General features: G+C 38.2%; 1 protein-coding gene across 2 annotated transcripts in view; it reads left to right on the forward strand.

Annotated features, from left to right (window-relative positions):
* The window catches only part of kcnh1b (potassium voltage-gated channel, subfamily H (eag-related), member 1b), a 52,272-nt gene that overhangs the window by 33,286 nt on the left and 5,131 nt on the right, over positions 1-13,855 (forward strand). For both annotated transcript variants that reach the window (XM_054604070.1, XM_054604071.1), the window contains 3 exons: positions 2,532-2,731; positions 3,491-3,743; positions 10,329-10,525. In XM_054604070.1, coding sequence (XP_054460045.1) covers positions 2,532-2,731; positions 3,491-3,743; positions 10,329-10,525 — 650 coding nt within the window. The remainder of the gene's footprint in view (positions 1-2,531; positions 2,732-3,490; positions 3,744-10,328; positions 10,526-13,855) is intronic.

Consider the following 13,855-nt stretch of genomic DNA (forward strand, 5'->3'; position numbering starts at 1 on the left):
GCTGTTCAGTGATACAATTTGGATAAAGATAATAACGAACATTCAACAACTTGTATATTTTGCAAATCAAATAAGCAAGGGAAGCTAAATTAGTGGTGTTTATTAAGGCCAGTTCAAGAAAAATATTGTATATTGGATTGTTTAAGTTTGTTTATGAATATTTTTTATTTATTTGGTTTAATTGTTGTTTAAGTGTGATTATTAGTATGTGTGCTGTTTGCTTTTTTGTACCTGATACATGTCAGTAAATAGAGATTACTGAGGTTTAAAGTGTTGTTTAGATGTGAGGAGGATCTTCATTGGGTTTAAATGTTGTTGTTTTTTGTAACACAAACGCCTCGGCTCTCCGTGTGCAGCCTCTCAGTGGTGAACTGTCGGACCTGGCTCTGGTTCTGGACCTGGCTCTGGTTCTGGACATGCTGCTGCGGTTTCAGCGTTCAGCTCGGCGCCACCAATCTGTTGAGGCTGAACCGTGACCTTTTTATGAAGGTCTCAGAGAGTCCTATGTTGTGATTCTGACACTTTCGGTCTGAACTGCTGTCGTGGTGTTAACAGTGGATGACGGCAGGTTTCTGCTGCTGGTGGACGGGGTCGGTATTGATCCGGTGACCCCGGATGTCCGTACTGCTGACAGGACTGTGAGAGAGGGGGAGCTGAGTCAGGGATGGACTGCAGCAGTTTGTATTGATGAGCTGAAACGCCAACAGTTAATCTGTCAATAGACACAGAGACACATCTGACCAATCATGGCGCCTCTCAGACTGAGAAATGAAAAAGTATTTCAAGGCTGAAGGGATTCAAGTTACAACAATATTTGTTTCATCCACAAAACTATTTTTTTCAATGGACTGTTGCACAGACAGTTATCACTCTTTCACCACAAGCTGATGCTAGAGGAAGAATAGGAGCGAATATCAAAGACGGGCAATACAAGTCTTAGAAACCATCACAATTTTGGCAGCAATTCAACTTGAATGCTGCATTGGTCACAGCTATTTAAATGTCAAAGCCCTTCAATGCTGCATGAGTCGAGGAATTGTTGTTGTTTACACCAGTAACGGTATAAAATGATAGGTTGAGGGCAATTCATTCCCTTAAAAATGGGAATGACTTGAATCTACAGTTCTGCCAAGATTACTTTGTATAGGATATCTAAAGGTTAGACAGCTATTGGTTTGTGTAGTTACAAGATTTAAATGAGAATAGATGTGAGTGAGTCTGGCACCTCTAACTGTAGAGATTTCCAGAAATATATCATGATTGTATCTGAATATCTAAATCATCATCAGCCTTTAATAATAAACATAAATCCTTATTTGATTCTTCATATTTGGGTCAAATGTTAAATACGAATCTTATACGACATTCAGCTGACAAATAATGTTCTTCAGTATTTGTAGGATTCAAAAACAGCAATATGAGTACCGTTTAAAGTTTAGCGGCAGATAAATCAAGTCCATAATAAAGAAGTGATGATTGGAAGATGTAGATGAGTCAGAGCCTGAGGCATATACAACTATATCATCTGCATAAAAAAATTGGACATTGAAGACCTGATTAGGAAGATTTGTTTTTAATATCCCGTAATGGACCAAGAGTGGACCCCCGTGGCACTCCATTACTGATGGTAAGGGGGCTTGACAGCAGCCATCTTGGTTGTCGCTCCTCTTTAAGGGTTTTCGTCTCAAAAACGCTCCATATTAGATAAACTGTGATTGGCCCAGGAAATCTCGGCCTGCTGGAAACTCTCCAAAGTGGAGAAGGAACCAGACCCGACTGCCAGAGAGAATAAAAACATGAGCTTGTAGATTTGTTTGGCTCATAGGCACGAATGACTCAGCACCATCAGCCACAACAGTTTCCTCTGTAATATGAGACTGGGACCAACTTCAGTTGAGTTCAACATAATCAAAACCTGAAGACTAGAGTTTGTAAGGAAGGATTTTATTGCGATATGTTCAGTATAAATGTTTCCTTATGTTGATTAATTTTTACAATACAGGTTGGTCATTTGCTTGGTTTTAAATGATGTGATTGATTTTTTTATGTTTGTGACTGTTTGAGAACCTCAAACACTGCTAATACATCCAGTAAACTAAACATGTAGAGCTTTGCAATTTACTTTTCAAAACCCTGTTTTTGATTTTATTGTCTTTGATGTGGAACTTATAAAGAGATGCAGTTAGGCCACTAACAGGTAAAAAGTAAGGAAATTATCCTCAATACATCATTTTTCAAAAGAGTACACGCTGTCAGAACAGTTTATTGAAAATGCAAAACAGTCCTTCACTGGCCATGAAAGCATATGCCTAATGAGTCCATTTCCCATCTCATAAATGAGCATTAGACAGCACTTCATTTGAAAAATGTGGATTTTTTTTACTTGAAATGACGCAAAACTAATTACAAATTAAAAGCATGTCAAATGGGATCACTTTGTATGTGTAATCTGTAAAAGAATTGGAGCCTTAATATGTCCTGTCTTGTAGATAAAACAAATACTAAATGTTCTTTTTTTCTCTTGTACACAGCGCTGCTCTACGCAACCATCTTCGGTAACGTCACCACCATCTTCCAGCAGATGTACGCCAACACCAACCGCTACCACGAGATGCTCAACAGCGTGAGGGACTTCCTCAAACTGTACCAGGTCCCCAAAGGCCTCAGTGAGCGGGTGATGGACTACATCGTGTCCACCTGGTCCATGTCCAGAGGCATCGACACTGACAAGGTAACCCTTCATCGCCTGTTCAGGTGATTCACAGTGAAGCCACAGACATGCAGATGTGATGTCACTGTCTCACTGTGTTGGTTTAGCTTTTTCTTGGTCTTTATTGGAGAGCGTATATTAGAGAGAGGATGTCGACAGGACTCGAACCAGGGACTGTTACATTGTTTGCACCTAAAACTCTGTTGACCTTTTGCTTTTCAGTAATAATAACACTCTGTAAGTGACCTGACTTTGTAATTTGGTCTTTTAATTTCCTGTATACAGTTATTGGGATTTTGAACATACAGCATGAAAGACTGACAGAGTTTTGACCTCAGTTTGACCTCGACTAGACCTCGGTTTGACCTCTGTTAGACCTCGATTAGACTTCAGTTTGACTTCAGTTTGACCTCACTTTGACCTTTGTCGGCCCTTGGTTTGACATCAGTTTGACTTCAGTTAGACCTGAGCTTCACTTAAGTTTGACCTCAATTAGACCTTGGTTTGATTTTAGTTAGACTCACTTGATTATATTAATTTTATTTATTTTGTTCGTTTATTTGATTGTCTCTTGTTATTTCATTTTGTTTCTTTGTTTAGTTTTATCCTAACGATTGTTCTTAATGTTTCTTCTATTGCACTGTTTTGCTGGCTTGTCTGTTTGAACTCAGTTTGACATACATTTATGCCTTGTTTAGACCTCACTTTGACCTCAGTTGGCCCTTTGATTGACTTTAGTTAGACCTCATTGTGACCTCGGTTTGACACCTTTGTCTGCAGGTGCTGCAGATTTGTCCGAAGGACATGCGAGCGGATATTTGCGTCCACCTCAACAGGAAAGTGTTCAAGGAACACCCGGCATTTCGGCTCGCCAGTGATGGCTGCCTGCGAGCCCTCGCCATGGAGTTCCAGACCGTCCACAGTGCGCCGGGCGACCTCATCTTCCACGCCGGAGAGAGCATAGACAGCCTCTGCTTTGTAGTGTCGGGGTCGCTGGAGGTCATCCAGGACGACGAGGTGGTGGCCATTTTAGGTGAGTTTGGTTCCTCAATGAATTTCTGAAAATGTTGGAACTCTATAAAAAACATGGTAAAAACATTGTCAAGGAAAGTTTAACATCTTGAAAAATGTTTTTGCTTTCATGAGATTTCCTAAAGAAACATCTTCTAACTGTGTGCCACTGCAAATTTTGATTATAAAAATAAAGTGCAAAAGTAATTAATTAGCTGTTGTTGTCGTACTCAAAGCATCAGCAGTGCTCAAGAAGATAATTCTTGTCATTATAGATTCATCTTTAAACACTTTTAGAATAGTAACGTTTATCGAAAAACCCAATTTAAAGCTAAATGTTCAGTTTTCGTTTCCAAAGTTTTATCCAACTGCTTTTTCAGACAAAAGAAAAATGCATATTTACATCCAGATAAAATGGAGAAAACTAGTGAATTCTCAAACTGGATGACCTGAAAGACATATTAGAAACATAAACTTTAGAAAACTCCGAAATCGAATATTAATATCAATATAGAATATTCAACAGTGACAACCAGTTCCTGCTGGCCAACCTTATGGCGTAGTATAAAATGTTTGAACACGTAAAACAGAAGGTTTTAAGTCTTATTGTCTGTCAGCCAGTGAAGGTGTCTTCACTAAAAATATGACACTTCTTATCAGAAACACAGTTATAAAAAAACCCTCAGCTGGATCAAAATAAATTGTCTTTTAGTCTGGAAGTGAGATGCAGAATTGAATCTGGTTTTGCTGCCCGCTGACACCACCTGACTCCGTAGGAAACACCTGTTTTTGCTATTTTTGTCAGCGTGCGTAGGAATCATGCTCCAGGGCTCTCATCAGCTTTATACAGGAAGTGTTTTCTTTCTACCTGAAACATGCTGCCTGTTGTTGTTTTTTTAAGTGATTGAGGGAGAGAGAGAAGCAAACAAAATGAAAGATGATGGAGGTAGCTGTCAAGGCGGAGCACAGTTGAACGAACAGCTGTCGGAGTCATGCAATTCACCCTGCGTGTTCACAAAACCTCTGAGCTCTTTGACTGCTCCGTGTTACAGATACTATTTATTCTGCCGTCGGTTTTCAGGCAGAGACTCGGCTTTCTGTTTGCATAAAACATCTGTGAGGCTCTAAAGATGTTTCTTTGTCGGTGTGTTTTAAAATATCAAAAACTTGGATGAAAGAAACCTAATCACCTCCTGAGCCGCTGACTTTTCATCCGTATTTCAGTTTTAAGGAAATTAATGAATTCCTGTCAGAGCTAACACGCTAAAATTAGCATAACTTTGACATTTTGGTGAACTGACATTAGCATCCATTAAAAATCCATTAACCTCATGTGACACTGTCGCAAGTAATTATCACAAACTGTATATAAAAATGGACAAAGTCAACATTTGGCATTTTGTCCTTTGCCATCTTGTATTTTTTGAGCTAGAAGTGACCATATTTGGACAAGAGGGTTAGGCTGGGAAATGGCGAGTCTCTGCAGGGCCAGCTACTGTTAGCATGACAAACGCTAAGTGACAAGATTACGCCTGAGCTAGCTAGCTAAAAAAACTCCCACTGTGCAATACTAAAATTATTCTTCCTGTTTATATAATATTTTAGTTACTATGTATTCCAGTTACGATGAAAGTTTTTTACTTTATTATTCTTTACTGTGTTATTACTTATTTATTCATTTATAACACTTTTTTTTATCTAGCTTTTTACTATGTCTCTTGTTGGCACTGTCCTCTCTGCTGCTGTAATCCTGCAAATTTCCCTGCTTTGGGACTAATAAGGACTATCTTATCTTATCTTATCTTATCTCTTAGGTTGGTTAGCAAGGTGCATCCCATAATTTATAGTTACTGTGATAATAATTGGGATGCTAATTTTGGCTAACGAAAAACCAGGCTTGTTTGTAATGTACATACCAGAGCAAAATAACCGACAACTCCTTACAGTGTCTTTTTGTACAACGAGCTAAGCTAACACGCTATGTTTTGTGATCTCGGACCAGGCGGCAACCTCCAAATCTGCCGAGTGAAAAAGGAGATGCTTTTTAATAAATGATTGTATTCACAACATAATTTATTAGCTGATTCTAATTTGTATCTATAATCTGAAAGTAACTAAAGTTATCTGATAAATGAAGCTCGGTACAAAGTACAACATTTACCTCTGAGATTTAGGGGTGTAGAATAGAAAGTAAAATGAAATGGAAATAGGCAAGTTAAGTACATGTACCTCAAATCTGTCCTTATGTAGGTCGACCACATACCAACAAACCAGAAGTGGGACAAAGAGTATGTTTATGTGGGACTTGTTACCAATGCTGAGAGGTAGTCTGAAAGGTTGATATAAAACATTTATTTTCTCCTTAGCTCGTAACATCTCTATGCTCTGCCCTTTGGTTGAGACTCCCATGCACTGTGAGGCTTTAAGTTGAAATCCCCCTCCATTTGAAATTGAAAAATATCTGTTTTCCCTGAGTTTATTTGTTTAGTAGTTTCTCAGTCTTTTTTTGAAGCTGCATTTTATTTGTTTTGGTTTTCCATCATATTCTGCCTTAATCTTCATAGCTTGTGACCTTGTGGTGACCCACAGTCTTTTCCACCGGCCGTAGCAAAGACAATGACAAGTTAACCTGCACTCTACCCACATCACGTTGACATCAAACACAGACCTGTGATGATGTCAACAGCCGGACTGCGGGATTTCTCCGATGGCTTTTTTCGCAGCAGTCAGACAAAATCCAGATTTTGTCCTGCAGTGGTTTGACTTTTGAAAACTAGAACCAATCAAAATGAGGGACATCGTCTCAATATGTGGGAAGCAGGACGCAGGACAAGTACAGTACCTGAGGAAATATACTTTGCTACTTTCCACCGATGCTTATCGGCTAAAATTTACATACTAATATTCATGTCTGCAAAGAAACAACACTCATTTTATATGTATGTTAGTATGCTATTGGGATTTAGCATATAAGCCGAGAAAAGCAGAGTTAAAGTTCACCTTGGAAACATAATCTGCCTTCTAGCTTTCTGACAGCTGACTGAAAGATGGAAAAAACCCTTTGTGGAAATGTTTTTTTTTATTCTGATGTAGTGTTTCAAAGTATTTAAAAAAGAATTTGCAGAAATTATTTTGATAATTGATGAATAGTTTTAGTATTTTTTTAGACAGAAATGCCAAACATCCTCAGATTTCTTCCTCGGATGCAACAAGAGGACTTTTTTTGTCCTAAAAACTGAATATCTTTGGGTTTAGAAGTGTTGATCGGAGGGTTTTAAAGCTGACAAACTGTAATTTCAAACACCTATAATGTCTGATATTAATCGATAATGAAATAATCGTTAGTTGCAGTCCTTACAGATACACTGATGGAAAAGTTGTTTTGCCTTGTGCAGTAACGTACAGTCTGATCCTTCATCTATATCAGCAGAACAGGAAAACCTCTTGATTTTGCATCATTTGCACATAATTCCAACATGTATTTTACCCCACAGACTTCTGTAGTCAAAGAAATGGGAATAAAGAATAATTAAGTTTTATTGTGTTACTTGTTTGTAGTGGTTAACAGAGTTAACATTTGAAACCAGGTACAAACACAGAAGGAACAATGAGTGAAATATAATATTTCGTTGTATTTAGATGTCACAACCAGTCTTTCTGTAGACACTGTAGTTACATTTTGGAGATATTTTATCACTCAGAAAGCCAGAATTAAAACTCTTGCGGCTGATGGGACTTTCCCCTCTCACTGGTCCAGCTGCCGAGACTGAGATGCTGAGAGGAAGTGAGCCTTACGGCCTCTCAGCAACTTATTTCTGTCCTTTTTAAATATCTGCTTTGACTTCCAGATAATTACCAGAAGAGAGGTTTTATCAGCAGACTGAATCGCCTTCAGTTCCTCTGGATAAATATTTAGACTTTCCCTGCAGATCTCTCAGAAACACATCTGAGCCGTTTTCCACCGCCTCTAGTTTCACATCATATTAAGAACTATTTCAAGTCCATGTGCTCCGCTTCCTCTTTTCACATTTAGTTTTCTGAAAGCAGCTGCACCAAAGGTCTACTACACTCCGATGAATGTTTGTTTCACCTCAACACTCGTCATGAATGACGGCGTTCGTCATTGTGTTATCTTCCACAAACACAAAACCTCCGTCTCCTCTGGTGAATAAACGGCTTAATAACGACACATCAGAGGGTCACAATGACGGACGCTGTCATTAAAGTTGACCAGACTGTGCGTGTAGTCATTTATCTGTTTATACGTCAGAGGAGACGGAGGTTTGAGTTTGAGAAAAAAGAACTGTGAAATCAGTCTGATGATTCTCTGCAGAAACAGACACATCTGTTCTAACAGAAACGGTTTTAGAAGCGGAGGATAGATTTCAGGCAAAGCAGCCCTTGCTAGAGTTTAACATCTTCAAAAATAAATTGTCACATGTTTCCCAAAGAAACCAAGTCGTTTTAACTTTTAATATTATATGTAAAATGTTGATATCTGCCATAAAATGACACTCCTGAAAGTCTCCTAAAACTATAATTCACCTGTTTCTAATACAAATGAGGTTTCTAGAAACAGCACGGTGTTTCAAATTCTCATTATTCTTAGTTAAGCTCATTTCTAGACAAAATATGGAAATGAAAAACGTATTTGTTCTTGTTTTAAGCAAAAGTCTTGAAAGCTTAAATTGCTTGATCTATGTGCTCTGGAGTGCTGCTAAGAATCTCCATTACAACAGGTTCAATTGTTATTTATCTTGCTTGTATGTCCTTCGACTTTAATTCACCTCATCTAATATAATTGCTCCAAGTGTCACTTTGGTAATTCAAGAGCAGCATTCTATGTTAATATATTTGACTTAAGACTTTTAGACTTTTCTTGTTTTTAGTATGACTCCTGGTCACATAGTTAAAACATAGACTATATATAAGAAGCGGACGTGGTCATCGTGACATCACCCATTGGTTTGTTTAATGCCGTTTTTGAAACCTGGAATTTGGCGTTTTGGCCGTCGCCATCTTGGATTACAGCCATGGCTATCATGGCTTTTTGGAACCAATGAAAGGAAGTGACCATATTTGGAATGTGAAGGAGTGACATAGAGACGGCGTATATAGCTCTGATAGCGGCAGCGACCTGTCAATCACAAGGTGGCCATCATTTACTAAATGAACATCATGCTGAAGACTTGAAACTCATGTTTACAATGTTTACTGAGGGAATAAATCAAGAGAGAAGTAGAGTCATTTTCTAATAGACTTCTATACAATCTTATTTTTTTACACACACAAAAAAATAAAGTGGATGGTGACAACCATACTAAATATATGCACAAGATACTTAAACTTAGCGTTTATTTGAGGGTTAAGAAACATAATTAGATTAAGTAAACTGATGATAACAGAAACATTCCTGAAACGGGGAAACCTGTAAACCTATAAATCTGTAAACCTCCCACTGGACTGCGAGCACAATTTGTCTTGAAGGCTAAAAACAAGCTATGAAGAAATCTGCTGTCTGTTCGACACATTGCTTTCATTAATAAACTTATAAGCAGGAGACGATGGCAGAGCTTTAAAACAGCTTCATATGTCGTTTGACTCGGATATAATCCCGAGTTTGTCAGCAGCAACTCTGCAGCTGCATGTGTGAATCTTATTTGATGTCTGTCCATCAGACTGAGTGATTTAGCACAAAGCTAAAACGGGAGTCTGTTAGGACCAAAGAGCTGACACTGAACTGTACAGCAGCACTCAAAATACTTCTGAGGGTGTCTTCTGCCAAATACAATCTGCTTTAAATTTGGGTTTTTTTCTCGAAACACGTTAAACTTTGAGTAAGCTTGTGTCATAACAGTGTGTGGATTCTTTTTCTTATAGTTCTAGCATCACTAAAGGGTCAGTAAGCTCCACATCAGCTGCACATGCAGTTCTGTTAATGCTGCATTGGGTGTTCACATAACATAGATGTGTTCATGGACAAGTACTCAAAATGTACGCTCAGTCTGCACGGTCGTACATTTTGAGTACATGGACACTTAATGATTACAAAAAAGATGTCATGTGTTTAAATTAAGCTCAAAGTTTCACTGTATAAAAGTGATCTGGTGAGAAAAAAAAGTTGAAAGTCAAACCAAATGTCTGATGATGACATTTAAAGCCATGCACAGGTCTCTTACTTTGAAAAACAGCTACAGGAAGTGTTGAATGAGCATTTTGCAGCCTGTAAAAGTTGCTATTTTTTCATTCTTTGTTTTTTTTCTCAGCTGACCCAACAAAAGTAAACAATGCTAATGTTTATTATAAAATGTATATATACATGTTCATTATGTTGTATGTGTTTCCCGAAATCTGAAATACCCTGATTCTGTACTTTTACCCTCAACGATCCAAAACTCATCTATAAAAGTTGCATTAAGTTGTATTTTGGTGTTTTGGACCATATATATATGTATTAATGTTGCAGATGTACAGTAGAGGAGATGATGACTCTCCAGGAGAAATTTCAGAGGTCCACATGGATGATATTTGACTCCTCAGATCTGTTGTTAAACTGTTGCAGAGATGAGTCAATCCGTAACCCACCTGTCCGTCTGTGTTTCTGCAGGTAAAGGCGACGTGTTCGGCGACGTGTTCTGGAAGGAGATGACGCTGGCGCAGTCGTGCGCTAACGTCCGAGCGTTGACCTACTGCGACCTTCACATCATCAAACGAGACGCGCTGCAGAAAGTGCTGGAGTTTTACGCCGCCTTCGCCAACCACTTCGCCAGGAACCTGGTGCTCACCTACAACCTGAGGAAGAGAGTGAGTCCGCACACCTCATCACTCCACAGGCTTCATTTAACAAAGAGATGTTATATCTTTTAAATATACACTACGGTTGAAAAGTCAGGAATCAGCTGTTGTATTTATTTTTATCCTCCCTCCTTCCTTCATTCATAACTTTTTTAACAGAGATTAAAACTGTATCATTTAGAGGCCAAATGTATTTATTACATTTCACAGTTTTTGCACCAATAGAACAAAATTAATGATTCAAACTTCCATTTAGTCGATGTTCTCACTGTGTTACAAGACAATGGAGAATAGTGTTGGAACTTGGATTTTTTTATTTGTTTTCCAAGCGTCAGTGACCGTTGATTATTGAACCACAATTGCTCTCTCAATATTAAGAGAAGCCATATATCTTACGGCTACTCTTCGGTCTACTCAGTGTTAGATTGAAGAAGTATAATAACTGTGATTTGTCTGTCCATAGTATGTTCAAGTGATATTCCAATAGTGATAACCCAAACTTCTATTTCTATTGTGAAGTTTGAAGAAGAGCTTTACTTGATGCAACAAGTTTCCCGTTAAAGTCATCTTGCTATTTGCTGCATTGTTGCGAAACACTTGATTCTTAAACAGGAAGCTTCTCCTATTTAAATCTGCACACATTTCGATGTTAAGCTTCACGTTTCTTTCACCAGTGAGCGGTGATTTCTTCTGTTCTTATTCAGCTGTTGCTCAGAGGGATCTTTTGTCTCTTTCTGCTCCTTCAATTGTCAGTCTGGTTGAACTTTTGTACAGTGTTTAAAGCAAATCCTTCAAACATCTGTTTGTAAAGAGGACTTTCTACAACCTTAAGGCATGAAAGACCATTCAGAAAGAAAGAGTAGTCCTCTTAGATGAAGGACTGTAATAAGCTTTTGTGGCAGGAGATTACAAACTTTTCTATGTTAGTGTATCTACAGTACCAGTCAAACGTTTGGACACACCTTCTCATTCAATGGTTTTTCTTTATTTTTATTTTCATTTTTTTCTACATTGTAGATTAATATTGAAGACATCCAAACTATGAAGGAACACATATGGAATTATGTGGTAAACAAACAAATGCTCAACAAACCAGAATATGTTTTATATTTTAGATTCTTCAAAGTAGTTGAATGAGAAGGTGTGTCCAAACTTTTGACTGGTACTGTATGTTCTGGTAATCCTCAAGAGTTGCCTGCAGAAATCAGCAGCAGCTCTCGTGTCTGTTTGTTTAGGACTCTTTGTACATCAGAGACTTTTAACTATGACCAAATAAAAACACCAAAATGCCGCTAAAAATCAGACCAAAGGGACAAAAACAACATGAATGTGTGTGTGTCGGAGCCTAGGGGGTGTTTGAGTCACATGGCCTCGTATCGTCTTGCAGCTCGGTGCTGGAGTCCCTCTGTTGTCGTCAGGTTTCCACTCTGAAGACTTTACATAAGCTGCTTTTGTTCTCAGCGCGTCGCCCTCCACAGAGTAGGTGCGATGTCGTCTAAGCCAAACAGTGTGGAGGCGGATGATGACAGACGGCCGTGTTCACACCTCAACGGATGAAAACACACTCTGCTCAGTTCAACCCGTGTAGTTCAGCTCAGTTAGGCTGAAGAGAAACATGTTGCCACAGACTTTAAACGTAAATCACCTTAATGACTGTTTGATAGATAAACAGAAAAATGATTATGCGCTACAATGTTGTTTTTATTCACACACAGCAAGAACATTTTTCCAACAGCTGCTCTAAACACAACACCTAATGCTCGCTGCACAGCGTTGTGCTGTGCTATGCTTGAATAAACACGTGCGTTGACAAGTGCTTTATCGTTAATTATTATTATTATTATTATGACAATGCTATTTTATTTCAGGAACCTATACATTTATACACAAAAGAAAACAGTTGAACCAAATATGAGGATATTTTAGAGCTCACCCCAAATTTCTCAAATGAGGTGAGCTCATTTTTCTTTGTTGTTTTGTCTTTGCCTTCTGCTCGTTATGGCTCGTCTTCTTCATCTCTGATATCATCAGCAGAAGACGCTAACAAGTCCTTGAGCCCGGAAAGGTCAATTTAATAAGACCTTCTATTGATCCGAACAATAATCAATGCACTGTTTTACAGATTGTATCAGTGATCCATTAACTCGGACAGCAGATTTACAGACATACGTAAATTCACTTCCTGTTTTCGCAGAGACACCTGACCTTCAGTCTAAATACAGAATACAGAAAAATGTTGCGTGACTCAGAACAAACAGAGTAGTGGTTAATGTAAGAAATGCTTTTCGATATTTAGATGATACAAGCTGAATTAAAAAGGCTCTAGTTCAACTGATTTTCTAAAAATATGAGGGGAAATTTGGATAAATTTGACTGAGCCGAAACGAACGTTTGCTTTAAAACCACAGACTAAAACTTTTTTGTTATTTTTGTAGGAAGTGAAAACACCTAATAAGAGCTGAGAGGCCAACGCTCTCTCACATCTGCTTTCTTATCACACTTAACTACTTATTTTACTCGTAACATGTCAGATATCAGAGAGACAGAGAATGAAAGAAAGAAAAGTTGCATTCTATCGACCTTTCAGACTACTAAGAAAATAGTGCAAAAACTAAAATAAGATGAGTTAAGAACATTAATTGATCGCCATAGGTGGAATTCATTTGTCGCAGCAGCACAATGACAGAAATTCAGAAACGTAGAGAAAAGTTAAATTGATAAATAAGTATAGGTTTATAAACTGAAATAAGAATAGAACAAAAATGAAACAAAAATTTGTGGATTAAAACAGGTGCATCATTTAAAAACACATACTGTAAACCAACCAGCCTGACCACACGGCAGACAACATGTAGATGTATAAACAATTACCACAGTCAGTTTATTAGGTACGCCTAGCTAACACTTGTTTATATATCACGGTACAGTTCAACAGCACCACAAACTACATCCTCCACAATGATCCTACAGTTCAAAAGAAGAGAAACAAGTGGATCTATTCCTCCACACTGGCTGAATATTTTCATCCTGAAGGCTGAAGAAAACTAATGTTTGGACGGGTTTAAGCTTCTTAATGAAACATAAATGGATCAAATTATTCAGCCAATATATTTCAAATAAAAAGTTATTTTGTTTGGAAGAAATCAGATGAAAAACAAACAAGGAGGGTTTGATATAAGACGGGCTATAAAATACTTCTCTCTCTCTCTCACTCTCTGTGTCTCTCTCTCTCTCTCTCTCTCTCTCTCTCTCTCTCTCTCTCTGCTGTAAATCGATGTGAAAGCCATCGTGTCCTGTTCTGCTTGGCTGTGCAATAATGACGCTGGTGTAGAGAAACGA

This window comes from Anoplopoma fimbria, chromosome 9 (genome assembly GCF_027596085.1).
Source record: "Anoplopoma fimbria isolate UVic2021 breed Golden Eagle Sablefish chromosome 9, Afim_UVic_2022, whole genome shotgun sequence".
Classification (NCBI taxonomy): Eukaryota; Metazoa; Chordata; class Actinopteri; order Perciformes; family Anoplopomatidae; genus Anoplopoma; species Anoplopoma fimbria.